Source organism: Drosophila willistoni (genome assembly GCF_018902025.1).
Source record: "Drosophila willistoni isolate 14030-0811.24 chromosome 2R unlocalized genomic scaffold, UCI_dwil_1.1 Seg167, whole genome shotgun sequence".
NCBI lineage: Eukaryota > Metazoa > Arthropoda > Insecta > Diptera > Drosophilidae > Drosophila > Drosophila willistoni.
Genome location: NW_025814050.1, coordinates 6,995,443 through 7,022,766, shown reverse-complemented (window position 1 = coordinate 7,022,766; position 27,324 = coordinate 6,995,443). Strand labels below are relative to the sequence as shown.

At 34.4% G+C, this 27,324-nt stretch overlaps 1 protein-coding gene across 4 annotated transcripts in view; it reads right to left on the bottom strand.

Moving 5' to 3' along the window:
- Window positions 1-27,324, bottom strand: part of LOC6644297 (protein PRRC2C) — an 86,347-nt gene that overhangs the window by 22,035 nt on the left and 36,988 nt on the right. For 2 of the 4 annotated variants that reach the window (XM_023176772.2, XM_023176770.2), the window contains exon 2: window positions 11,001-11,081. The exons of 1 other annotated variant lie outside the window; for it this stretch is intronic. In XM_023176772.2, coding sequence (XP_023032540.2) covers window positions 11,001-11,081 — 81 coding nt within the window. The remainder of the gene's footprint in view (window positions 1-11,000; window positions 11,082-27,324) is intronic. One more of the 4 variants, XM_047010670.1, reaches the window with a different exon arrangement.

Below are 27,324 nucleotides of genomic sequence, written 5' to 3'. Positions count from 1 at the left end.
AAAAGGGAGAAATAGATGGAGAGAGTTTTCAACTTTTAACAAAATTTTACTCATATATCAAATAACTAAAAAGAAGAATCGTGAAAAAGGAAACAGCAAGGTGATTCTAGAAAGCAAATCATACATGGCGTATGCTTAATTTAGCATTTAAGCGACGCCTCAAAGTATGCAGCGAAAATCAAATATTTCATTTTGCCTAGTCAATTTCGCCCCCCTTAAAGAACAGAATGGCTGAGTGACAGACTGGCTGACGCTATTTGACACTTTGGCGGCAAAAATATGACAAACGGCAAACCAGAGCAGGCTCTGGGACCTAGGTCTGGCAATATATCCACCACTCAACTCGACAGCCAAGTGCCTTGCCTTCAGCTAGACGGTAACGGCGAGTGGTAACACGGGGAGTAGCGTTTTTTTTAATAAGCAAATGCCAAGAACTTTGATGAAAGCAAAAAGCAAAAGCTGAAACTGAAAGAGCAACACCATCAACCAGTCAGTCAGTCAGCAAGTGAAGCTTCTCCTCTTGCAGTTTTGCTCAAAATTGAATAAAGTTGACAAACGAGGCGTGGCACCCAGCCTTTACGCTAAAGGTGATAAATTCTCTAACATCACAGACTGAAGTGTCATCCAGAGACACACACACACACACACACAGACACAGATAGACAGATGCTAGATAGATAGACGGAACAGAAGTGTACTGAAATTTATTTGTAAGGCATCTTTAGAGTGAAGAACGTCGACGACCGGAAGTACCTAAGAATTCAAATGATTTTCATTCAACAAATGAGATGCAAAAGCCAAGTGCAACTGAAACTTGTTAAGCTTGGAGGTCATAAGTCAAGTCAAATGATGAGAAAACATTAATGAAAGGCTGAAATTTAATTCAAATTCACCTAAAGCATGATTCGCCAACTGTTTAAGAATAAACACCGTGTTCATCTGAAGCGGCTTCACCAAATCAGATGCACTAAAGAAAATATAATACAACTGTACTTTGTCACAAACAACTAACCTAGCATATGACTAGAAATACAAGCAGCCACACATGTTGTGGGAACAAACACTTGTAATTGTAAACTAACCCAAAACGATCACAACGGCAGGATATCAAGTGGCCGACGCCGTGCCCAAAATAATAATATTTTTTCAACCCCCGAATGCGTGGGTGTGAGTTGTACTAGAATAAGATCTCCTTAAGAACAATTGTTACCTCCTAGAGCCTAAGATTTCCTATATAAACTCCGTACTTTAGTAAATAAAATCAGTTCATATTTTGAATTCAACGAATGAAGATTGGGTTATTTTCCTTCTCTCCGGGAATCCCTATTCACCAACATTAAAGCCAAGTTAAGCTAAGAAATACGAGATTGTCTGCAATTTTCTAATTATATATTAATAAGCTTAACCAACAGAATTTTCCGTTTATATGACTGGAAAATAATTCAAGTTTATTCAAAATTATGACCATAAAATGTAACCTACTTATGTCCAAAGTACTAAAACTCCTATTAATTAGTTCTAACTAAGCCGAATAAAACTTTGCTGCTATATGTATGCATGTCTGGTGGTTAGCCAAGATTCTGCAGATTCTCCAACCACAACAAGAGATGGCTCCTCTGGCTTTTGGCTGTGCCTTTTCCTACTGTACCTCTGTGTATGTCTCATGCCTCAAAGTCAAGTCAAATCATTCTTCAGTTTCAGTTGCTGGCCAAAAAGTTTAGTTTACTTTGCATAGAAGAGATAAAACCACAGAAATACTTGGCTAACTTCCCACTAGCTGGTCATAGCAACAGAGAAAGCAAAGGAAACAAAAAAAAAGCAGCAAAAACAATGTTGCCAAAAAGTGTCAAATTTATGAACGCCTCAAAAATTTAAAACTGCAACCAAAAATGAAAGGAATGGAATGGAATGGAATAGGAAGGTTGGCCGTAGCATTACGGTTACGGGTTATGCAAAGTTTAAAGCCTGCTTTTAGGCGAAAAACACTAACCGCAAAAAGTTTGCTCGACAAAAATAAAAAAATCAAAATGTGAATGGAAAAAAAAAATATTGTGTAGCCAAAAAACCAAAATGAATTTTCAGTGTTCAGCCAACTTTTTGCGGGCTTGTTGCTGCAGGCAACTAAAAAGGAAGAGAGGGCAGAGTGAAAACGGGCTGTCGGCCATCCGGAAGGAAGAAAGGGTGTGTCTGGTGTGCGGGCAAATGTACGCATATTATTTAGGACAACTGGACCAAAACCGCCATAAACTAGTTGCCAGCTAAACGCTTGCCATAAATTCATTTATAGCGAAAAAGGGCAACACGGACCATAAATTTCGTTGCTATCGATTGCCGCCGACGCGAATAAAAGAACTAAGCTATGGCAACTACAAAGCCAGAATAACTTGCACCAACAACAACAACAACAACAAAGTCAGAATGCCAAAAGCGATAAAATAGTTTCTTTTTTTCTCTCTCCCCACATCCTTTAAAAGAAGGGTTACGGTAACTACAAGATGAAATTTATCCTTAAGGGGCTACGAGCTGCTAACAAGAATCTTATCGAAGTAAACGAGTTTAACTGCTTTTTAGTAATCATATATACTATATATATTTTGGTAGTTTTGAGTTTTGTAATGGACATTTGACTTTGGTTTTTAATCTAGATTGGTTTTTAAAAAAAAGTTTAGGAATATAGTAGTATAGAAATCTCTTTTCAATTGGTTTTGAATCGGTTGCACAAAATATGTTATTAATATAATACTAAACTCCAGATTGTATGAACATCAAAATACTAGAGTCGTTTGAATATCTAAGGACATGTCGTTAAAAATGGCGGCAGGAAATTGTAAACATAGTTCCTTCTAGTTATTTATTGACTAAAGATAAAATGGTTTTATATTTTCCGTTGGATATGCTTGAAATGTGTTTACACTTATAGAATATAGGAACATTCAATTCGTATTTTTGAACAATTTTTAGAGATTTACTCTGCTCTGCTTCTTGAACACAAACCTCAATCATTATCGCGTTCTGAAATGCTTTTTGGCTTTCTAGTTGATTCCTTATTTTAACCACAAAAAGTCGTTTGAGTAGTTTCCTATGTCTCCTCACGTCTACTTTCAGAGGATATTGATGTTGCTGAGGGCTGCTGGCTGTAACTTTTGGTTTTACTGTAATTCGGCAGAATAAATCACATTTATGTTGAGTGGGCGGTGTTTTCTTCTTTGGGTGTGGCCAGAAAAGGGTTTCTCGATTTGTTCGAAATGGATTGAGCAAAATAAAAATGGAAACGGAAATCGAAGTACGAAATGGAATTTCAACGATGGATTTTGTTGCAATTAAAGCGACAGCAGCAGGAGCAGCAGCAACAACAACAACAACAACAACATTTCTTTACCAAGGTGGCAGACTCATTCATTATGGCCTTTTTTTCTGGTTTTGGGCTTGAGCTGCTGCTGTTGCTGCCTTTTTACTGCTTGATGTATAACTTAATATTAATGACTTGCCGGGAAAATTAATTTCTTCACTTGACTTTCACTTGGTCCGGTCTACGTGGCGCATCAACAATGCATGCTTCCAGCCAGAGACCGAGACCCGAGACCGCTTTGGAGTTGGAGTTCAAGTGGGTAGCTGGCGGGGGCTGGAGTAGCCTGTCCTTGCCCACTGCCAAGTGGGTCAACATTGATTTCCGTCAGTTTGAGACGAAACCATTGCCTTGCAACTTGGTAGAATCGCCACAGCTCATAAATATTCCAAGAGGCACGCGCTCCGCTTGGCAAAAGTGGCAAAACGAGCGCGACAAACTTGGAAAGCGCGTGGCCATGGGAGGGGAGATCTGGGTTGAGGAGGAATGGGTGGAAATTAAGCGGTTGTGGGGGAAGTGGAGAGAGAGAGAGAGAAAAAGGCAGCAGTGGCTATAGCATTGATTGAAAATAAATTAATTCGTTTCGTACATTTTTTCTTCCCATCATTAAGGGTATTCACGACATTCACATTGGATTAATATAGTAATTAAGAAATTTAATTGATTAAAAGTATTTAACAACCCTCTTCAATTAACAAAATATTAAAAATGCATTTTACTTTAACTATTTAAAAGCCTCAGTAATTAATTTAATTTAGTCAGAAAAGTTAGATTATGGAAAATTAGGATGTTCTTTTCATGAAAAACTATTAACATTTTTTTGATATTTTTTTCAACAATTTGGAGTTCTGAATAGCTTATAATTCACCTCCTATTAGACTTAATTTGATGGATTTAGAGCCATTCAAAGATATAGCTAAATAAATCTTAGATTTCAAAATATTAAATGCAATTCATTAAGAGATTTTGAAAAGAAGTCGAACTTTAAACTGAAGCTTTTTGATTTGAATTTGCTATAACTCTGTTTTTAAACGGTTTTTGTTTGATATCTTTAAAATTGTGTGTCTTATCTTGGATTGATTTGCTAAAACTTTATTAAAATTTACAATTACCCACATCAGCTCCATCAATCCAACAATTGTATATGTCACTAAATTTGTATTCATTCAGAACATTTTTTCATTCCACGAAATATGGAACCATAAGTTTAAAGTAAATATTCACAAAAATACCTAACAAATCATTCTTGGAATAAATCAGCAACTTCCTTTTGCTTCTTTCCTTCTATAGATTTTCTGTCTGTTTAAAGTCATTTCGATTAATTTGAATACTTCATTCGAAATCATAATTCATTTGATAAATTTTGTCTCCTATACACTCACACACACACACAAACACAAACCATATGTCTCTTGAATACTCCTTTCCGCATAGCTTCTCTTACCCATTTATCCATTACTGCACATTTTCAACTTTATTTTTTTTGCAATATAATTTATGCATTTCTATATATTTCCCTCTTTTCCTCTCTCTCTGTCTGTCTCTGGGTGTGGGTGGGTGTGTGTTATTTTATCTCTCTTGCACATAATTTCTTATGCTTTTGCTTTAAAAATGATATATACAGATATAAGTTTGCCCAGAACCAAAGCCAGAGCCAGTCACATACATATTTAATGCGAGTTTATTGAAGTTCTTCTTCAAGTTGCCGTTTTCTTTTGGGATGATATTGCAATTTATTGATTTCGTGTTTTATTTAATTTTTCATAATTTCTTTTTAGGCTCCAGTATGTCCACTTCATGCAACTCCCCCTCCTCCCAACCATCCCAGGCCAGTGAGCTTAAGATTTATTTATGGTTGGATGGGTTTTTGTGAATGACTGATGATGATTGTTGATGATGTTTGATTTCCAAAGGCTTAATAGTGTCTTTGCCTGGAAATGGTTTTGACTTAAGGTTCATTGGCTTATGATTTGGTCTCTTCAAAATACAATTAGGCTAATATAATCAACTGTTTCCCCATGGTTAATAAGTGTAGATGACATTGTCAGCAGCTTCTTCTTTTCACTCGGGTTTTCTTCTTATCATTTGGCATTTCAAGTGCATTTTCTCTTATCGTACATTAAACTTGGCATCCGAGGAAGAGAATAAGGAACAAGTGCAGTCTTTGTTAATCCACGGCCGTGTTTGAGGTTCCCTCTCACCCTCAACAAATTGTTTCCTCCCTCCCCTATCTTACCCTTTTCTGTTATGTTCTTTTCTCTTGTTTTCCAGGGTGTTGGCTCTGCGGCAAACACAAGTAATTGAATGTTGCAGGGTCTTACAATTATCTCAGCTTGGCACTCGAGGAATTCTGTTTGGGAAAATGCTGCACAAGATATGGGCTTTTCCTTTGCTCTACTCCGACTACGACTACGACTCCGATTCCCTCTCCCACTCCCTCTCCTCCTATTCATTTTCACAGATTCCCTTTGGCCGATTGTTGTTTGCCGCCGCCTCCCTAATGGAGGCTAATGAACTGTGAGAACAGAAGCAGGTAGATTTGCCTCCGCGCTCTCCGCTTTTCTTTGTATCTATTTAATTAGGTTTTATGACTACGTATCAATTGCTTAACGTACTTGAAATTTTCAGAAAATGTTCAAATTGAAATCCATTTGGAATTCAATTTCTGATGAAATTTTCTTTAACATTTAACTTACCCCAGCAAAATGGTTACTAGGACGATTCTTACATAAAACCAGAGGGCCAGTGTTCACATCGGCTGCGCCGAAGTTTGTATACCCTTTAAAAATTTGTTTGTTTCTGTTCTGAAAGTGAAAAATCGTTTTCTCTAAAAAGTCAAATGTTTGCGAAAGAATAACCTACAATCTTAGGCTGGAGCAAAGCGATGCAAGTAACAAGCTCTTTTATGGGATATTTATGTGATAGGTCTATGATTTAGTCATCCGATCATGATTTTGAATTTGGCATAGTCATTAACAGATGTAATTTAATACGGACTTTTGTAAAAAGAGCTCAGAAAATAAGGTATGAAGAAAAGTCACTGTTCGTTTCAAAACGCGATATGCCATTTAGCTCTAACGGGTTAGGAAGAGTTTGCGTTGATCCAGAGGGACGAGCAGACGTGCCGATCAAGAATATATATCTACTTTATATGGTCGGAGATGCTTACTTCTACTTTTGGCCAAAACTAATATACCCTTTTTCCAAGAATATAAAAATTGGCTTGTAAGAGTTGTGTATTAAGGATTCCTCACAAGAAAATAGTCATCAATTATAAAATTATTCGTATCAAAACATTTTCAATTAAATAGACTTGTATGATGCTCGGCATTTTCTAAAGAAAATTGTGTTAAAATTTCCAAATATTCAAAAAATTTGCCATACCATATCAGGGCCCTTTACAGGGCCCTTTACACTAATTCAGCTGGCGCCCATGGGTATGCACACAAAAAAGGTGGAATCTGCAGTTGCAAGCTTTGCCGTTCTTTTTTCGCTTCATTTAGTTGGTAATGTAATTCCCAGCTAGTTTTAGCGTTGAAGATATGGTATGGCCATTACAATTGTGGATTCTTTAGGGAAGTCTGCTGATGATAGAACTTGGTGGTTCTTGAAATAGCTATACGGACAACCTGCTCACCTTTTGTGCTGCCTATGGGAATGAAAATTAAAAACTTTTTTTTAAATGGCTGTGTCACAAGATTTTTGTTGTTTTCTTTATAATTAATAAATTTAAAGACATTCTTAAGAATTCTTTTCATAAATGCATTTCGATATACCCACTTTTATGTTTTTTAAAGCAAAGTAAAGCTAAGTGAATGTAAGTTTATATTCGACTAAAATGTTATGTTATTCATATTTATAGTATGGCGATCAAAAGTTATTTTCGCTCTTCCATTTTAAGAACTAATTAGAATCATTGAATCTTTTATTTCACTTTATGGCCGTTGAAATGGCAATTACTAGCGTTTGACTAGACTTTCCTCAAATTCTCGTAGTATATACAATTCCTATGACAATTTTGTGTACCCTTTAATTGCTATTATCGTATCAAACTTTTTAATTTTTTGGCGTAGAAGTTAGTTTGCCTGTTCTATTAACTCTCTACTAGCAAATGAAAACTATTAAGAATCTGAAGATCCAAGTATTTGTATTTCTTCTATAGAAAATCTTTAAATTTATTGCAAATATAAGTTAAACAAATCATTGCACCACTAAAGAGATTATTCCACAGCAACAAATAACAGATACATTTGCAATGGTTTATTTTTTCTGTGGCAATTATTTAATATGATTTATGCCCGAATGAAAATAAAGATGAACTGCTCACTTAGCCGATAATGATGCTTTGCCCCGTAGGCTATATGATATGCACACATACATATACATACATATAAGTATAAACACACAAAAAAGTAATTAAACATTCAGCATCTTTCTCTTTTCATCACTCTTGCTTTAATAATTAATGTTATTGCATGAATGTTTGGATTAAATTAAAATGGCAAATGTCAACAAAAATATAATATGCTTTAGTCATCATTTAATGAAAATGCTTCATCATTTTGACCAAAATATGCGCTCTGATAATTTGATGTGATGTGGCATGTGGCAAAAGTATGAATAGGCCCCGACCCCCTCCATCCGCCTCCTTTTGGCAATCATAACAATTCAAAGCCAAGTTACATGAGGTTTTTGCGGATAAAATAAATTGAGTTTGCCATTTGTTCGTTTGTTTCTTGCCATGTTCAACATTTTATGTGTTGTGTCCATGATACACAATGCATACCCTCCGCCTCCCTAACCACTGACCTCTGACCTTTTACACACTTCTTCCATAGCAATGTGTTGAAATTTTATGGAATTTCAGCCCATTCCGATCTGCAGTTGACAGTTAACGGTTTTTGCCTCGAAATAAATTGGCAAACAAAATGGCGACTTTGAATACAATATACACACTATATTTTAAGGGGGGTGGAAGCTCGAAATAAAACATAAATTTTACTAGTTTTAGGTATTTTATATATTCCCTGTTTTTATACTCCTTTTTCTGCCGTGAAACTAAACGATAGTTTGGGTAGACTTGAATCAAGAAGACCAAGAAATATTATCCTATTCTAGTTAAGGACCAAAAATGTATCAATATTTATGCAAGGATAAATATCATAAAAGGTTATCAGACAGACTATCACAGACTCCCAACTCAAGCCTCAAATAACCAGTGCTAAGAAAGATAGTTTTTTGTATATTCTTTACTCGAAGCCAATTGATTAACTTATTCATCAGTGATTTTCTAAGTTACTCTAGGGTAGTTCGAGGGCGTGACTTAATATGCGGAAATCTTTTTGGTACTATAAAAATGCCACAGCATACAACAACAACACAAACATTGACCCAGATTTTCCTATTGTTTTCACAAATGAAACTCATAAATTTACGTCCACTGTGTTTTTTTTTTTTTGTTGGTTTTTGGCCCTCAGGATATAGGTCAAATGTAAAGTAAAGGAAAGCAGCAGCTAAGTTATGTAGATAATGTTCTCCATTTCCAGTCAAATCAGCGTCAAGTTCTCCGAGTCCCAACAATTCAATTAAACTAACCCAACAACAACAGCAACAACAATAAATGAATTTGCCAGACTGTCAACAGACAGAAATGCCACACAAAGTCACGTTTTTTGTTTGCCTCTTTGCATTTCAGCTGTCTGGCAAGTTTGTTGTATGTAGAAGGCGGAGGAGGAGGAAGAGACATGGCACCATGCGCCACCAATCCAAAGAGCCAAGAGTCAAGAACTGTTTATATGGCAAGACCCAATCGCAATTGATTGAGTAGGCAAGCTAATACCCTTTATGGCAAGAGTTCTTTGGCTAATAAATCAATCAGCAACCCATATGGAAGAAGTTGGTTGACAGGATCATAAACAGCACTTAAAGATATGCAGTATTTCCTGTATAATGATATAATAATCTTGATGATTCATAAAAGCCTTCTTGAACTGAAGAAATTGTTATTGTAATGTTATCAGAAATATCTCGAATGTGAAATGTTGAAATAGATTTGCTTTTTGTTATTACTGGATTTTCGATCATTTAAAAACCTTTAAAGCTTTTCTGAAATTAGAAACACTTTTTGAAATTGATTATTGATTTAAGACCCAATCGCTCAATTGTTTCTTAAAGTCCAAATTTTTGTCTCAATGTTTTTCTCAATTCAAGAATTAAAATTTTTTAATGATTTGTCTTAAAAGTTGGGTCTTATTCTCATCACAGAACCAAAATCTGAATTCAATTTTTATTTTAAGCTAGTTGTTTTGTAGTTTTGATTTAAAATTGTCCTCTATAATAGTTATCTGGCTTTCAACAGTCGGAAATTTAAAGTATGGAAAATATGTGGATAATTAAATCTTAAATTTGTTAAGAAATAATTTTCCGCACATCATCCCAATAAAGCTACCAACTCACCGCTTTTCTTAACGTGTCACAACTTTTCACTAACATTATATAAAAATCGAATGAAATCCGAAATTTAAATTCAATAAAATTACGACTCAAATTTTTTCCATTTTGTTTTCAAATTCAGAGTTTTTGTTCAGAAATTTATCATTAGAAATTCAGAGTTTTTGTTCAGAAATTTATCATTAGAAATTCAGAGTTTTTGTTTAGAAATTTATCATTAGCTAACAACTATTTAAAGCTACTACTAATCGAATATCGAACATCTCCCGATGCATATATATCAGATTTAATCAGATTTGATTAAACCATTTCAAAGTTTTATAACAAAATAAAAATGTTTGTTTATCCCCCAGTCTCGAATATTGCTAATCTAGATCTATTAATAGTCTTTGCTTACACTTCTAGAGTATTTAAGACTTACTACAGTTTTCTACATCTATCACCTTCCCTTGCCCCTTTCTCAGTTTTTGCAATTGCCATCGACGGCTGGCATTTAATTGAATATTCCAGGCACATATTCCGTATATATCAGACACAGACGCCACAATGAGTCGCGCATTGATTGACAGGCATTGTGCGAGCCATAGAGGGGACTTTTGGAGGAGAATGACGGGGTGAATGAATGGCAGCCGGAGACTGCAATTGCCGGTGCCTGTGCCGATGCCGATGTCGATGCTGATGCAGAAGATGAATAGAGTTGGGGGAGAACAAACAGCCGATAAAATAGAAACCGAGACGGATCGCTCTCTATTCATAATGTAAATATTTGCAATCGGTTTGCCCTCCTCTTTTGCCTGTGTCGATGATGATGACGACGATGATGATGATGATTGTTGACTTGACCAGACGCAAATTGGTCACGATCGTTAAGCAAACGCCTGTGAATAGTTTTGGGTCATTTACCTCTCTACAGTTGGGGACAGAGGGAGAGGGAGACCAAGGAAACATTTTTGTTTTTATTGTAGGTGGTGGGGGGCAACATTTATGATGGGGGCGTTTTATAAATGTGTGTGGAAAACCAGCAAGTTCAATGTTTTATTTCGCCATTTGCCAACGGAAGTGCCGACAATTGTCAGTTGTTTTTATATTTCTGGGAGTGGCCACATGTGGGTGGGTGTCTTGGCTTAGTCTATACTAGTTTGTTGGTTGCCTAGTTGCGTATTTTTTTCTTCTCATACAAACATATGCTACTCTTAGTACTCACCACCAAGTGGTAAGCACTTCCACTTACATGACGACCATTTGAGTTGTCTTCTTCTAATGTCTTTGGACTGGCGTCTCTTACCTGCAACAGAAAGAAGAAAATATAAAAATTACTACAATTGTTGTTACTGTGCTTTCAGGACCAGCTTTACTCCCCTTTACACCCAAGCATCTAAAAGTATTTTGCTCTTATTTTCTAGCTTAGAAATTGTAAGATCTAGTGCTCAAAGGCTTAGATTTTAAAGGATATGAACAGCCAAGTCTACTGACAAACTTGGCCCCAACTCTGTTTTAGCTAAAGGCGCTCCTGTTTTGCCAAGTTAGTAGTGGTAGCAGAAAAGTTTTCACGTGGGTTGCAGTTCTTGTGTGCTTAGCCGCACACAATGTTGCAATTGTCTCTTGTGGAGTTCGTTCTCTTCAAGAGATCCCGATTGGAGTTGAAGTTTGGAATTAATGTGCTCACATTTATGGCCAGCAATGTTTAAGCTTGACTTCCTCCCTGTTTAGATATGAAAATGTACTACATAAAATTCTTATTACTCTCGAAAGTCAACAAATAACGATTTGATCCTAATCAAATGTAGAAAGCACTCAGGTTATAACCATAATCAGCTCAGGTGCAAAAAGGTGCCCACATTGTTGCACTCTCCGTGTGTGTGTGTGTGGGTGCGCCTCGTTTTCAGTTCGTGGTTGCAACTTGCCACTTGTTGAGTCATTTGAAAATTTAGTATTCAATGGGCATAACACATAACCAACCAGCTTAAAAGTTTTGTTTTTGTTTTTTTTTTTTCGTGGCCATCAATCATCAATACTAAATAGACCCCCAGACACAATCGAAACTGTTTTGGCCGGCATCTTGTTGTTGGCAACATGTTGCCAACTGAGTGAGATGAATGTTGCCCGCGTGTTGACAAGTGAAATGGAGCCACAATCTCTTACTCCTTCCCCATAAGTCAGAGTTAATGTAATGTATAATATTAAAGACGAATTGCATAAATTATTACAACTTTCACAGCAACAATTCACTTTGCTGGTTGTTTAACAAATTGCTGCATTTTATTTTGGCTAACCAAACAAAACAAGAGTAGGAGAGAGAGAGAAGGAAAGGAAAAACCATTTTGCCCTGGGTCTATCTTATCTCCTTTTGGGTGGTCTAGCTTTAATTTAATTATTGCAAACAAAAAAAAAAACGTTCAAAAAAAGTCAACTAAGCTGCCGCAATTGAAATAGTTTTCAATCAAGCAATATCTAAAGCAATTAACAGCCAATAAAATGTGGGGGAGTTGAAATTATTTTTTAATTGCTTATCGCGAAATAAAAAACAAAAATAAAAAAACTATTTCACTTTGCCGAAAGTCCATAATATTGTTTAAGCCTTTCAGTCACTTTTTAAGTGATGTTGAAATGTTAAAATATATAAAATTACTTGTTAATTTTAATTAAATTAATCTAAAGTATTCTAGACAATGACATTTATATTCATTAAAACAAATGTGATTTAAAACGTGCATTAACTAGTTAAATCGTTGTTTCGTTTAGTTATTAAACTACTTCTATCATGACATTAAATCCATTAAAAATAATGGAAATGCTTTCATTTCCCTCATATTTAAGAAGTTTTTCTACTATCCTAATCAAATCAAGTATTTTTAATTAAAACCTTTAGTGTGTGGACCGTTCAAGTCTTAAATTTTAATATATTTTTAAAACTTATAATCTGAAATAAGATTTGCAAATATTGAAGAGTTACATCTACTTAGAAGACCCAAAAAATTAAATTTAGAAAAAAACAATTAACAATTAATTAACAATTAAGCGTGGAACTTTAAAAATAATTGTCGGATTGACTTAAAATTTTGATTTATTATATAAACTTATTACTTTACTTTATTATATAAACATAAAAAAAATTAAAAAAAAAAAAAAAATTTTATTATTATAAGTTCGAACTTGATGTAAGATCACAAGTTATCAACGTTTTACATCTTTAGATTATAATAATTTTTAGATACGCAATAAAAATTAAATCTTTTAAGTCTATTACCCATTTAATTCAATAAGCTCATTGAATATACATACATACATATATAGTAATAGACGCAGAAACTTAAGTAAAATTTAGAAATCACAATCTCTTCCCTAAAAGTTTTTAAATGGCGTCTCTCAGATGCAAAAATTGAATTTCAAAAATGACTGAAAAAATAAAACGCCTCCAAATTTGTGCAAGTCTTTAACGTTAGCCAAGCCCCTTGAGTCAAATAAACTGTCAACAAAATATGTAAAGTGCCATGCAGTGTGCCCCACCACTTGGTAGTGCCACTCCAACAGGACTCCACTGCAGCATCCGAAGAGTAAGAGAGAGAGAGAGGGAGAAAGAACGGAACGCCCCAACCGAAAAACCAAAAGTGTCATTCAAAAAGTGGGCACGCGACAATTAGCACATCATCGACGCATGGGCGACAATCTGAAGCGCAAGCTGAGGGAAGGGAGTGCAAGTGGCTGTTAGGTCAAGGGGGAAGCCAAGGGAAATGGGTAACGGCCAAGAGAGTAGAAGGAGGAGCTGGAGGCAGAGCAGAGGGAGAAATGCTCTGCGCCAAGAAATGGAGCATTTTATGCTCCAATAAAAATAATTAAGTGGCGTAATTGATAATGACTTTTTTTTGTATGTGTCGTTCCTTCCTTCTTTTGCTCTTTGTGGATGTGTTTTATGTCATAATTTTGTGTATTTATGTGTTTATTTTCTCTCTTTCTCTCTCTGTTTTGGAGGCGTCACAGTCAAAGTGTCATTTGTGGCAGAGAAGCGTGACAATTTTTACAAGTGATGTGCGATAAGCCATACAGTCTCCAGTCCACAGTCCCCAGTTCCAGCTAGCAACCAACAATGAGCATTGAGCTCAGTTTTCAATGAATGAGCCCAGGCCAAACCTCAAGCCCCATGCAAATGATATAGGCAATTAGATGGGAATTGATATGCAAGTAGGCGTGTTAGATCAATTGTTATAAAATTACAAAAACAATTGTCAGATGGATCAGAGATTATAATCGAATTTACAAATTCGTTTACGTGTTGAAAGTTAAAAAAACATAGATTTAGAGATTTGAAAAATGCAATCATTAGTCAAACATTAAGTATTTAATGTGTGTTTGTTACAACTGATTAGATAAGATAACGAATGATTGACACAATCATTACAATCAGCTTAATCATAACACAAACTCTTCCGACTACTTCTTAAGGTTTCAATATACATTAAAAGGTAATGATCTCCTGCGTTCAGTTAAATCAAATATGCATCTCCTTAATAAGATTATTCTCAATCGTATATCCTACAAGTTGCCATGTACCTTTTATATCATTATTAACATAATTTAGTTGTCTGACAATCATTCCTAATGGCGCCCTATTGTAGTGGGTCTCTCTCTCGTCCCTCCCCTTACTTAGTTACTCTATCAAATATTCTTTACAATGATGCTTGTACAGTTGTGTTTACCATCAAGTAAGTCAAGTTTCACCTGCACAAGAAAAGAAAAAACACAGAAACAGAGACTGAGTGAGCCAGGGAGATAGGAAGGAAAAAAACTTGTTCAACCTTCGCGTTTGTCATTGAACAACAAAGTGCGGCAACTGCAACATGGGCTGCCAATGTGCAGCAATGACAACAAAACAAGAACCGAGAATGCTTCAAGTGCTCCGGCACTCTGCTGAAACCATTGAACTTTTGAACCGCCAACCCATTCCACCGTATATATACATATGTACATACCCAACCCCTAGCCACTAACTCTTGGCGAGGCGGCGGCTGCCATTGATGGCCCTGGGCCAGAGAGCAGACCAAAACTGCCATTAAAATGATCTATGAGCTCAGGCAATGAAAAATGGCCAATAGAGCAAAAATATCCACAGATATATATGTATATATACATATATAGATAAAAAGAAAGGGAAAAAATTGTATTATCAACGAGTTGCATATCCAAAGAGCGGAAAATTATTCAAACAAAAGGGAGAACGGAAAAGAAACTGATCAATTTAACTTTATTTAAATATCGATTAACAGACAAAAGGCAATAGTAGAGTGAAAACGAAGGGAAAACCCACATAAAAGATACTCAAATATGTGGACAATAAATCTTTAACCCAGGTCAAAGTGGACAAATACTTACTAATTAGCAACGCCCACTTTATCGTTTCGCTTTTCATAACTTTGAATTGATTTTGATTCGGTTTCCCTCTCGACTCTTTGAGTGTGTGTGTGTGTGAGTGTTTGTGGCTCAAGGCACTTTTATAAGACCTTTTTGGACAAGGCTCAGTGTCCAAAGCGGATCACTGGGCGGCACATTGGCCACACTTGCGTAACGAAAACGTACTTGACAAGTCATAAATATAGTAAACTGAAGTGTTATGCAAATTGAAAGAAATATATCTGGAGGAGCAATCAAAACTTACAACTATCGAACCTTGAGTTTTTACGTTTTCGTGACCATAGACAAAAACGTTTTCTTTTATTGGCCACTTAAACAAATTCAAAAATTCAAATTCAAAATGTTGATAAGTGTGAAAACTATAAAAATTGAAATTTATCGATTTTTGTATCAAACCTACAACTTTCTGATAAATTAGCTTAAAAATTCTAAATATTTTCTTTAGAGTTAAGACAAATAAGTAAAAAGATTTACTTGTTTTGCTTTACCATTTACGAAATTAAATAGAGATCAAGCAAATATATGGCAACTTTTATTTTTTGGAATTTATTTCTGAATGACCTCAATCTGCTTATTTTATATCCACATAATGATAAGATAAACTAATTTTCGATTTCCTAATGATTGCTAAGCTTCGCTTAAGCTTCCCATCAAATGACACGTTTGCTCAAATTACCCAAAATACACATTTCCAGTTTGGAAAACGTTGGGATTTTCCCCCAAAATTACTGTTTGATATCTGATTTCAAATTGAAACTTATCAAACGACCATAAAATCTTCACTTTTTCTTTAATGACAGCAGTTCAGCAGCGGACAGAAGTCAACAGAGTTTGTCTACAATTTGACCCAAAGTGAAAGAAAATTGTTTTTTTATTATTGATAGTAAAATACAAATAATAAGACGTTTTTCGTTCAACTCTTTTTCTCTGCTGTCAGAAATATGTCATCAAACTGCGCCACACACATAAAGCCGGAATACAATGCGCGGCATTTGAGAAGGAACATCATCCTAAATTATATATATTTTTATATTATAGCTTTTATTTTTCAACTTTAAATGATATTAAAGAAAATGATTTTACTAGGAAATAATTTAAAAGCTATTTTCATAGAATATTAGAATATTATAATTCTAAAAGTCTACAATTTGATAACAATTCCTTTTTATATTCCAATGATTAGTTGTGAATTCAAAAACTTTAAATATATCGTTCGTGTTTTTAAACCATTATTTTGTTTAACTAATAATCTCTTATTTAAATATTTTCGCTAAATTCTAATAAGTTATGTTATTTAAAATTGATTTTCAAGGTATTCGAGGCGTATTTTACTTTAGACTTGAGCTATTCAAGTGTCTCGCGGTGTATAACATTTTTCGTTTATGCCTAGCCAAGATTAGAGGTTTATTTTTTCCTCTTTTGAATGCCAATGCCGACCAAAGATGACGACGATGATAATGACGATGTGCGTGTCCGTCCACAAACCACACACAAATTGCTTAATTGGGTAGGAAAAACAAGCAGGAGCACGAGGAGGAGATAGGAGCGGGGATAGCCAACTGTCAGTTTGAAGTGTGTCACACAGCGCATTTGGACATTTCTTCACAAATTATGGACGAGACTCCGACAGCGCTTCTAGGTCCCCTCTTTGCCACGTCTGATGTCTTTAGATTCGTTTCGTGCCACGCTTTTGCGTGTTTTTAATGGGTTTTATTTAGGCGGTCGAGAGAAGGGGAGGAGGGTTGAGTTGGTTAGAAATCTAGTTAGACACTTTGATGGAATCTTCTTTTTCTTCTTCTTCTTCTTGCTTACATTTTGACATGTGTATGATGGTGTTGGCAATAGGTCAGAGTTCATGCTATTTGATAAGGGAATAATTCTTTAAAAGGGGGAACAAAATAAACTTTACACGAAGTTTACGACATTTTTTGATTGGTTATAAACCAATTATAATTAGATTAGTAATTAGACAATAAAAGATACATAAAGTTGGGTTAACTTAAGTCAAATATTAGAGAAAGAACTTTTTCTACATTTATATGAAGCAAAAATTGTATACATACTTCGATTTCTTATACATTTTGATTACTTTTTTTGAAAGCTTCTTAGCAACACCTACATACATTGTATATATATTTCTTCGTTTCCAATTTTCAATTAATACTTTTCAACTTCTCTTTCAATAGAAGCAGACATTTGTTGTTTTATTTTTCAGCTTTTCTCTCTTTCGTCTAAAGTCAATTTTAATTTATGGCTAACTTTACTTAGCAGTAAGAGAAAAAGGAAAAACAAAAAAATTTACGAAATCTTCAGCTAGAAGCTGTCATAAATTTTGGTCAAAATATGACCCAGAAAAATAAAAAGGAAGAAGAAAAATAAAAGATGTGGAAAAAATGTAACAGAATTGTGTGTGTTTCTCTGAGTGACTTTAACCATAATTCATTAGACGCAAAGTGCAGAAATGTTTGTTCGTTTTTCGCTTTTTTTTTTTCTTTTGCAAACTTGGGCAATGATTTAATTAAGCTGAAAATTAAAAACACGGAAAAAAAATCTAAGAAAAAAAACAGAGAGAGAGAGATGAGAAGAAAAGAAGATGTTGCATGAACTTGTTGTTGCAGCAAAGTTCATGCAACTTCATCAACAACATGTCAGAGAGCCAACATCAGTGAGGAAAAAGGCAAAAGAAAAACTGACATAAATTCAGTTAGCTGTGATGCATACAAAAAAATATCTAATAGATATCATCATGATATGACCACTCAGACATACGCTTCGTGGTTGAGCTTTTGCTGTGGCAACATTGTATAATTGACTGCATGCCTGGCTGACTGTCTGACTGAATGAACGAACGAACGAACGACTGAATGACTGAATGACTCACTCACACACTGAATGGATGAATGGTTGGTTGGATGGTTGGATGGATGGATGACTGAACGGCTCAATGCGTGCACTTGGCAATTGGCTACTGGTCTATGGGATCTGTCTATGTTATGTATGTGTATACACATACATAGATGATGATGATTTTTCTGATGTGTTTGTATCTCTATATATTGCAATCGACTGCTCCTATCCCTTCTCCCTACTTTTCTCTACTCCATTCTCATTGCCAGCCCGCATATTCAATCAGTTTATAGTGGTTAAAAGATTTTTTCTCTATGCTCTTTTTTCCTCAGATTTTTCGTTAGTCAATTAAATTTCTGAGAATTTTCATAACTTTCCAACAGTCAAAGGGGGGGAGTATACAGAGTGAGTTTAAATTCAAAATGTTCAATTCAAAAACTAGTTTCAGTTGGTTAATAAATTGTGGAAGGAAATTTAATATTGCCTCTAGAAGTAAAGTGAGTTGAACATTTTCAGCTTGTCAATTGGTGATTGACAGTAAATTAATTGGTAGTTACACTTTAAAAACAAAAAACTATATACCTGATTGCTGTCAAAGTTATTAATTATTTAAAATGGAATATTTGCCATTGGCATTGCTAGTTAAAATATTTTAGGGTAAATAATAAAATGAAAAAAGTAACTAGACAAAAATAATATTAATTGGTTTAAAAACGTCACGTTTAGAAAATAGTTACATTTAAAAAAGAAATTGTATAGTAATCTTTTAACACTCTACCACATACAGAGCCATATGTATCGTTTGTTATCAATCATTTTATTTGTTCAATTTACTGTTGGAATGTTATTTGATGATATTGTATAAATTACTATATTTCGGTTTTCTTTAGTTTTATTCAAGTGCCTTACGAGGATTAACAAACCTGAATTTTGGTAAATTTCAAGACTAATTTTTAATATAAAAAACAATTTCTTTGTGGAAGAAACGTTTTTTCTAAAAAGACTATTTCATTATCTATCATAAAAAAACAAATTTTATCGTAATGTTAGCATTTTATAAATTTTTTTTATGCAGTATAAATGTATTTATATGTATTTATGTATTTATATGTAATTTAAAGTATGCAAAATATCTTGTTAAATCCCCAGGCAAATGAGGAGGAAGTACTTCAATAAGCAGTAAAACATTAACAATTTAAAATTTGTCTCTGTGATTGGTTAGAACTGATGACACGAAGTCAAAAAAAACTTTGGCAAAACGATTGTTTATTATATTTTTATATCAAACTAAGCTCACCATCCCAAATTGGTGATGAATTCCATTTAAAAATACTGAATTTTAATTAAATTCAAAAAAATTAATTCCAAAGTTGTGTAGTTGCTAACTGAATAAATAAAAATAGAAAAAACATTAATATTTTGGGTACTGCCCTTTAAAAGTTAGCCTTGAAAACATTGACTCTAAAAAATTTCCCTTTCAGAAAAGTTTATCAAGTTTTTTTTTTTGGATGAAAATTGATTTGGAAAAGTAAAATTGTAAACATTGTTCTAATTCTGTGATTGCTTTTCGTTTTTCTGTTTGGTTTATAATTATTGACTTCAAATGGCACCTTGAAAAATAGAACATGGAACTTTCAATTACATATTTTACACTCTTTCTCCAGATATGTGTTAAAAAATGAAAGTTCACTGCCCTTTCGAATCAATGCCATTCCCTTTTCCCTTCAGATTTTTCCGATCTCAGCCAGCTGTTGTTGTTGTTCTACTGAGTGCAGTGCAAGTGGCACTTTTTACTTGTAATAAACACACTGAGAACAACAACAACAACCAGAGAAGAAATAATAAAACCAACAAAAATAAAAAGCAGAGAGAGAGAGGAGGGAGAGATGGAAAAAGTATAAACAAAAGGCTGTAAAAGGCAGGCAGAGGCAGGAAAAGCGGCGGCAGCAAGTGTAGGTAATCGCCATTGAAACGTTAAGAGCAAGTCAAAAGATTTAGCCGATTTGTGCGATTTGCCTGAATTGTTCACAACATTTTTAGCCAAAGGTCAACAAACCAAACAAAAAAAAAGAGCCGAAAAACTTTTCCGGCAACCATTAAATATGCCCAAGAAAGAAAAAGAGACGAGCTAAAAGTTGGCAAAAGTAACGAAGAAAGTTAATGAAGCTCAACATGTTGTGAACATGTTTGACTAACCAATGATGCCAATCCATAATTTCGAAATTTATCCAATTTGATTGGTATTTTACATGAATAGAACTTTATACTCTTCAATTGTTTAAACAATAACCAAAGAAATTCAGAAATCTTAAGCAATCAATGAAAAATTTTAGAAATTTCATCAACTTGGCCTGCATTAACTTGGCTAAAAGCAAACATAAAAGAGGCAAGACCATACAGCACAGCGAACACACAAAAAACATGAAGGAAAAACAAGCACTTGAACAGGTGATTAATGGTTAAAGAATATCGGAGAAAGAACGAACGAAAGAGTCAGAGTCGGAAAATTGAAAAGCCAAAAAACGCATTTTGTACTTTATTTTGTTGTTTTGATATAGCCGGCAAAATAAGAGGAGAAAAAAAGAAAAACAAAATACTCAATTTTGGGATGAAAACAAATGATGTGTTCGTGCCAGGCCGAAATTCGACAGGGCAATCAAAATGAAGTTACGTCCAATATGGGCCATTAATCAAAGTTCCACTTGTAATTGGAGTAGAAATATCTATAGAGAGTGATAGAGAGGAGAGGCAGAGAAAGCAACGATTTAAAACAAATTAATAGTTACAAGAGAATGGAGAACAGGTGATGGAAAACGAAATGGGGAAGGGGGGGTTAGAATACAGTTTCAATGTTTAATTAGTTTGCAGAACAAAAGCCAAAAAAAATAGAATCGAGTGAGAGAAAGGTTTGCCTCATCCTTTTGCTGTTTCTGGGCTTCTTTTCGGTTTAATTAAAGCCACAAAGCAGCTGACGAACAGTAGAGAACTAAAGCAGTTGTTCTCTTACTCCCCACCCCCACCACCCATTTCCCCATCATACTCTTTCTTTCGTCTCTCAACTTTGAACTTTAGCAAAGCTTCAGACAAACAGGGCAAACTGTTTGGCCTTCATTTCGGCTTTGCCTTTTCATTGCAATCTCAAGCCCACAGCCCCACAGAGTGCCCGGTAGCCATAAACAATGCGAGTTCTGGCCAGATCTCTGCCTCTGTTCTTTTCAGGCCACTTCAACAAATGATTAAGAAACAAAAAATGAAAACAACAATTTTAAAGAAAAAAGCCACCAAAATTCAGGGCAAAAGCATAAACACAAATTAAATGCACAAAAAAAATAAACCACAAAAAATGAAACAAACACAAAAACTAAACTAAAAATGAAATGTTGTAATGAGGACATCAGGGGAAACTAGCCTAGTTAAAATATTCTGGGCCACTTTTTTTTACCAATTTGCCAAATTTAGGGCACTTAAAAGATGTATAACTTACATATATAAGAAACAAAGTTAGAATGGAATTAGAATTTTTGTAATAACCACAATTTTAATATTGAAATTATGTGCCAACTTAAAACTATGACTTTTATTATGTTTCACTTATATATTTTCCAAGTTTTTCAATAAACTAAATTGCCAGCAATCAGAAATTATGAGAAAAATACAAAATTTCCAAAATGAAAGTAAATTACTAGTTTTCTGTTAATGCAAAACATTTTTATTTCACATCTTGTCTCGCTGATTCAGACAGATTAAGCTGAATTTCATTAAAAATTCCATCTCATATTTCATTCATTGTGAAGGAATCATTTTCTCTATCCGAAAAGTGGGTGTGTCTTGTTTTTGCTGTCCGACAGTTTTCAGTTAATTAAAACTAAAAGTGAAAATGCGCAAATTTGTGGATAATAAAAAAACGCTTAAGGGACTCTGGGTGAAACAGGAGACGACTATGACACGATGATAATGACCATTATGATGATAATGATGACAGAATATTTTCAAATAAAAATGGGAGAAAAAAAAAAGAAGAAAACAAACAATATGATGATGATTCCAAATTTAGCGAAATAAATAGCAGCTGTGAAATGCAATTTAAAATGCCAACATACAAAACGAAAGTAAGGAAAGTAAACAAGAGAAATGCAAAAGGAAAAACACGAAAGAGAGACATAAAAAGCGAAATGGTGGAAAAAAACCAAGAAAATATAAAACAGAAATTATACCAGAAAAATGTGCCGAATAGGAGAAAAACATTGTCGAATTTTCTTATACACTTGCAAAAGATTTAAAAGAACTAGAAATATAGGCAAAGCCTTTCTTTTTTGTGATTTTTATAGTTAAAATCTACAAAATATATATGAGACTCATGGCCATGAACAAACTTTTGGTCAAAACAAATATAACCTGTTGATGAAAGGGCATTAAAAAAGACTAGCTAGCTGGTTAGTTGATGGCAGAAATGAAAAACTGTGCAAAATATAACGCATAGAAAATAATGTTGGCAAGAAAAAATAAAAGAACACGATGCTTTTGTGTTTTTTGCCTGAACACTCATACCTAAAGTGGACAGAGGACCCACGGGTGTTGGCTGGTGGGTGGGTGGTGAATGGGTGTGTCAGTATACAGAGGGAATTGTGAGAAAAACAACAGCCAGTTAACAAAGAGCAACTGCAGCAGTAAGGCAACTGATGGAGGGAAAATAGTGTGAAGAGGCAAACACAAAGCTTTGTGCTTTAAGGTGACAAAGAATTAATAGCAAGTGGCTGAAAACGCTGAAAGGAACAGGAGCACACATTCGGGAGGAGGAGGGGTCCTAAGTAAAAGTTAGATCCAGATACAGGAAGTTGAACGACAAAAAGAGAGAGCAAAGTTTTATCCCTTAAAGAGTTCCATTTGGCTGCAATGTATGCATATCTCCACTTTGACTTTTAAATGAAGTTTACTATGAAACTAAATTTTCAAAAAAACTACTTAAAGTTGCAGAGCTTTAGGCAAACATAAAAAATGCTTTAGAAAGTGAAGTTTATCTTTTCATCCATATTAATTTTATACTTCATTTCAACGATTTTATAAGTTTGTGATGACATTTGCTGCCTGATAATGACTTATAGATAATTGGTATGGGATCACTTATAATTCTTTTAAAGGACTCCCTGCAGAATATGTTCACTAGTTTGTTTCTTTTTGACTTACTCACTTGTTCACTAAGTAACTCAGTGAATCATTTGTTCAGTGACTTACTGGTTAAGTTTTTCTCACAGTGCAAGCAAAATTATTTAAATTCATTTGTTTTTTTTTTACTAAATAAATGAACTAAAGTTACTAGTTTCTCTATTTTTGAAAATGCTCAAGCTAACTACTGAATAGAAATTACTGAATTGATACTGAATAATTTATTTCTTACTTTTTCAATAAATGAAGAATAACATCAAAGATGCTTTAATAGTTACAAACTTTCGACTACCTTTAATACATTCTTTTCCCAAGAGTTTAAGAAGTGATCAGGCACCTCAGAAAACAATAACAATATAAAGTCAGTACAGACTCTGAACAAACGAATCATAGAGTCATCTAAAAAAGCGTCAGTTAGTTAGTGAGTGAGTGAGCAACTGAGTAAATGAATTTGTGAACTCTAAAAAAAGAGAGACAGTGATATTGTTCATCGAAATGAGTCGTTTATCCCAACACCATAAGATATAATGCATAAATATAATACAGATTCATAAATATGTATTTCAATGGTTCATGGTGCTAACTTCAAGCATGTTAATTAATGGTATTGTGTAATAGTTAAAATTAAAATTTACTAAATTGAAATTTACTAAATTTTGAATGTTATATCAGCTTGAAAAAGTAAAAATTCGACTGTCACAAAAATATCGCACAAAGGATCCTTAAAAATAAGCGAAAGCACCTTTTTTGCCCTCGTAAGTAAGGACATACCCTCAATGTATCCCAATATAATGAGGGATCCGCATACAGTGCATGAGAATCCTTTGAAAAAGTACACTCTAAATGAGATATAATTTAAAGAATTTACATTTTTGCTTCACATCTAAAAAAAGACTTTTATTAAACTAAACTTAACTAAAGTACTTATGTATATACTTATATTATTTAAATATCATTTCCAATTTTATATGATTTATAAATCAGTTGTCTCCCTTTTATTCATTGTAGCTTTCTTTTGCTTGATTTTACTATGCAAATTGCATTTAATTTTCAGGTAAAAAAATAAAATGCAGATTAAGTCCAACGACTTGGCCAAATGAATTAATGCCAGTAGAAAAAGAAACGAGAGACTCTTTTAGATTCTTGAACCGAATTGGGAATACTCTGTAGTGGGGGCGTTGGAACAAATACAGGTTTATCTAGTTCTCGGAGCTTTAGTGAACCAAATTAACCTCTTCCATTACTTAATACCTTTCTCATCGCATAGACACAGGGTATTACTTTAAAGTAGAATGCGAAAAGCGTAGCCAGCTGTGTGGAAAGCTCCCCCCGGCAACATCTGGGGAGACTGGGTCTCTTTTTTTCACATTTTTTACACACTTCTGTCTTGCCTTGCTTTCCTCTCGTTTTCCCGGCCCGCGTGCATGACAATTAGGTGCAAATGAGTTAAAACGCATGGAGGTGGCCCTTGAAAAAAAAAAGAAATGAAGAAGGAGAACCACAGAAAAATCCTCTGGCTCATGAAGGCTTGTTGGGTCTCCTACGAGTGAGTAGTTTGTGCTCTGCCTTCAAAGCATTTGCCCCAAAATTAAAAGAAAAAAATAAAAATAAATTCATTTGCCACGAGTTTTTCTTTCCATGTTTATTTCAATTGCATTTGTCGGCTCGGTTATAGAATGGAAGAGAATGTGAAAGGGGGGAAAACATCATAAATTGCGTAAAAATATAGAAATGAAAATTATGAAAAATGCCAAGAAGGAACAGAGAAAAGAATCATCATTATCATCATCATCAGAGTCATTAAAAATTAGCTGCACTAATTTGTATTTGTAGTTTCTGTGCAATGGATGAAAATTGGGTCACAAGTGGTTTCTGTTGGGTGGATGGGCGGTATGTAAGCGATGAAGTTGTGAATTGGGCGTGGCGTGTCGAGAGGCGTTTACCAAGTCAATGAAGCCACAGTTGTTTAATTGTTTTAATGCTTTGAATTAATTGAATGTGCAAGAGGCAGTGGCAAAACTTTTACAATAGAGCGCAGCACCCGTTCGGTCTCGCTTGAGCCCACCTACCCCGTTCCTTCACCCACCAACAGCGCCACCTCATTTGATACCCTCTAATGCAAGAGTGTAAAGTGTGTATGCCCTAATCGATAAATTAGTTTCATAATTAAATGGCAAAAACAAAGTACTAACTAGTTTGTTTGTAAATTAGAAGCTAAACTATGATAAGGATTTTACTTAATCTTGATTTTAACAGATCTCCCTAGGTTAGACAGACTATAGGCAAGAGTAGCCCCTCCTATGGATTTATATGAGATGTAAGAAACTGCTATGACAATAATAGTTGATAATAATAATTGATACCTGAACAAATGTTGGCCAAATCGAAATACTTTGTAAGATACTCCAAGGAATATGATAGGTAATCGAGTCTCAACTGTGATGTTTTGAGTATTCCATAATAGAGGGTATCTAGCAGTCGACTATCTCAAAAGAAACATCTAATTTGTCTATGTATAAAGCTGCTGCAGCTGTGATGTTTACTTGCGCCAAATTTGAGAGGGCGGGAGGAATATGTTTGAAGTGCCAAAGGAGAAGTGCAGTGTGAGAAGGAGGAGCAGGAGGAGGAGGAGGAGGAGGAGGTGCTGCACGAGATGGAAATGGAGGCGAAGATGAAACCAGTGAAGCAGAACGAATGCCAGCTAATAGACTGATTGCAAAAGTTTAACACACACAGAGAGAGAGAGAGAGAGAGAGGGAAAGAAAGACAGACAATGAGATGGTGTAAGAAAGAGGGAGTTACACAAAGGAGCGATGTTGAGTTTTTGGTTAAGTGAAAGTGTTTGGGATCAATGATTATGAAAAGCAAATAATAATAAAAATTGACTGGCGGTTTGCCTTTTGGGCGCCAATTCGTTAAATGTAGTGTTAAGAATCATTGGGGAACCAAAAAAAAAAAAATACTCCGAAAAGCAAAGAAAGATGAAAGAATGTTTGTTTCCTTCTAATTATTAGAAAATGAAACTGAAAAAAAACGGGTAAACTGCATTTTAATGAAACAATTTTCATTAAGAAGGAAATTCTATACATTTATTTTTCACATTATTCACAATCGACCAAATCCTGTCGACTAATTTGTCTTCAATGTAAATTACTCTTTGAAATGATCTAATCCAAGAAATGGTATAAACAAAACAAGTGCCCGAAATTAACTAATTATAGCAATTAAGGAAATTTATGCATTTCTTCAAACCATTTAAATTGGAGTTAATAGCCCCAGAGAATCGATCAAGCTGATTGTTGAGACGGTTCTCCCACAGAGTTTCCACGAGGAAAAGGTGAGAAATTGCTATTAAATTTTTCAAATTGTACACATTTATGATTACTTTTTCATTTTGAAAAGGTCTATAACTTTTGTATACTGTAAGTATTTAAGAAAATAAACATTTTTACAATGATATTAGGCAATATTTTTGTTTTTACAGGCTTTTAATAGGCTCCATCTCTTGAACTTTGTGTTTATGAATACTTTCTTATTATTTCGTTTATTCGTTATCTTATCTATATCGAATTGTCAATATTTGTTATAAGTGCTCAAATTGGTTATCACAAATCAATTTAAAGTATCAAATTATGGCAAATTGGCTTGATTGATTAATACATTAACACATAGAAATATTAAAATTATATAAGATAAATCCTGTTTTTGTCTAGACATTGCCAGAAATGACATAAATACTCACTTATATATAATATATCGAATGTTAACAGATTTTTCTGGTCTCAACAGATTTATATTGAATTTCCATATATTTTTGCAATCATTTTCCTAAGCCAATGTACATTTTCCCACATTTATTTTCTTTGGTCCGCTTTTTCGCTGTCCCACATTAATTAGTTTCATAATGCATCGTAAATTATATGAAATCACTAAGCATGTATGTATGTCCCCCCTCTAATAATCATAATGAATGAGCATTAGAATGTTTGCCTATAAATCTGGCAAATCTTTTGAGTCATCGACTGAGAATGAGAGCGAACCATTTGCACTTAATACGCTTTTAATTGGTAATACTTCCATGTGACTTTTTTTTCTTCCTCTACCCGTTTTTT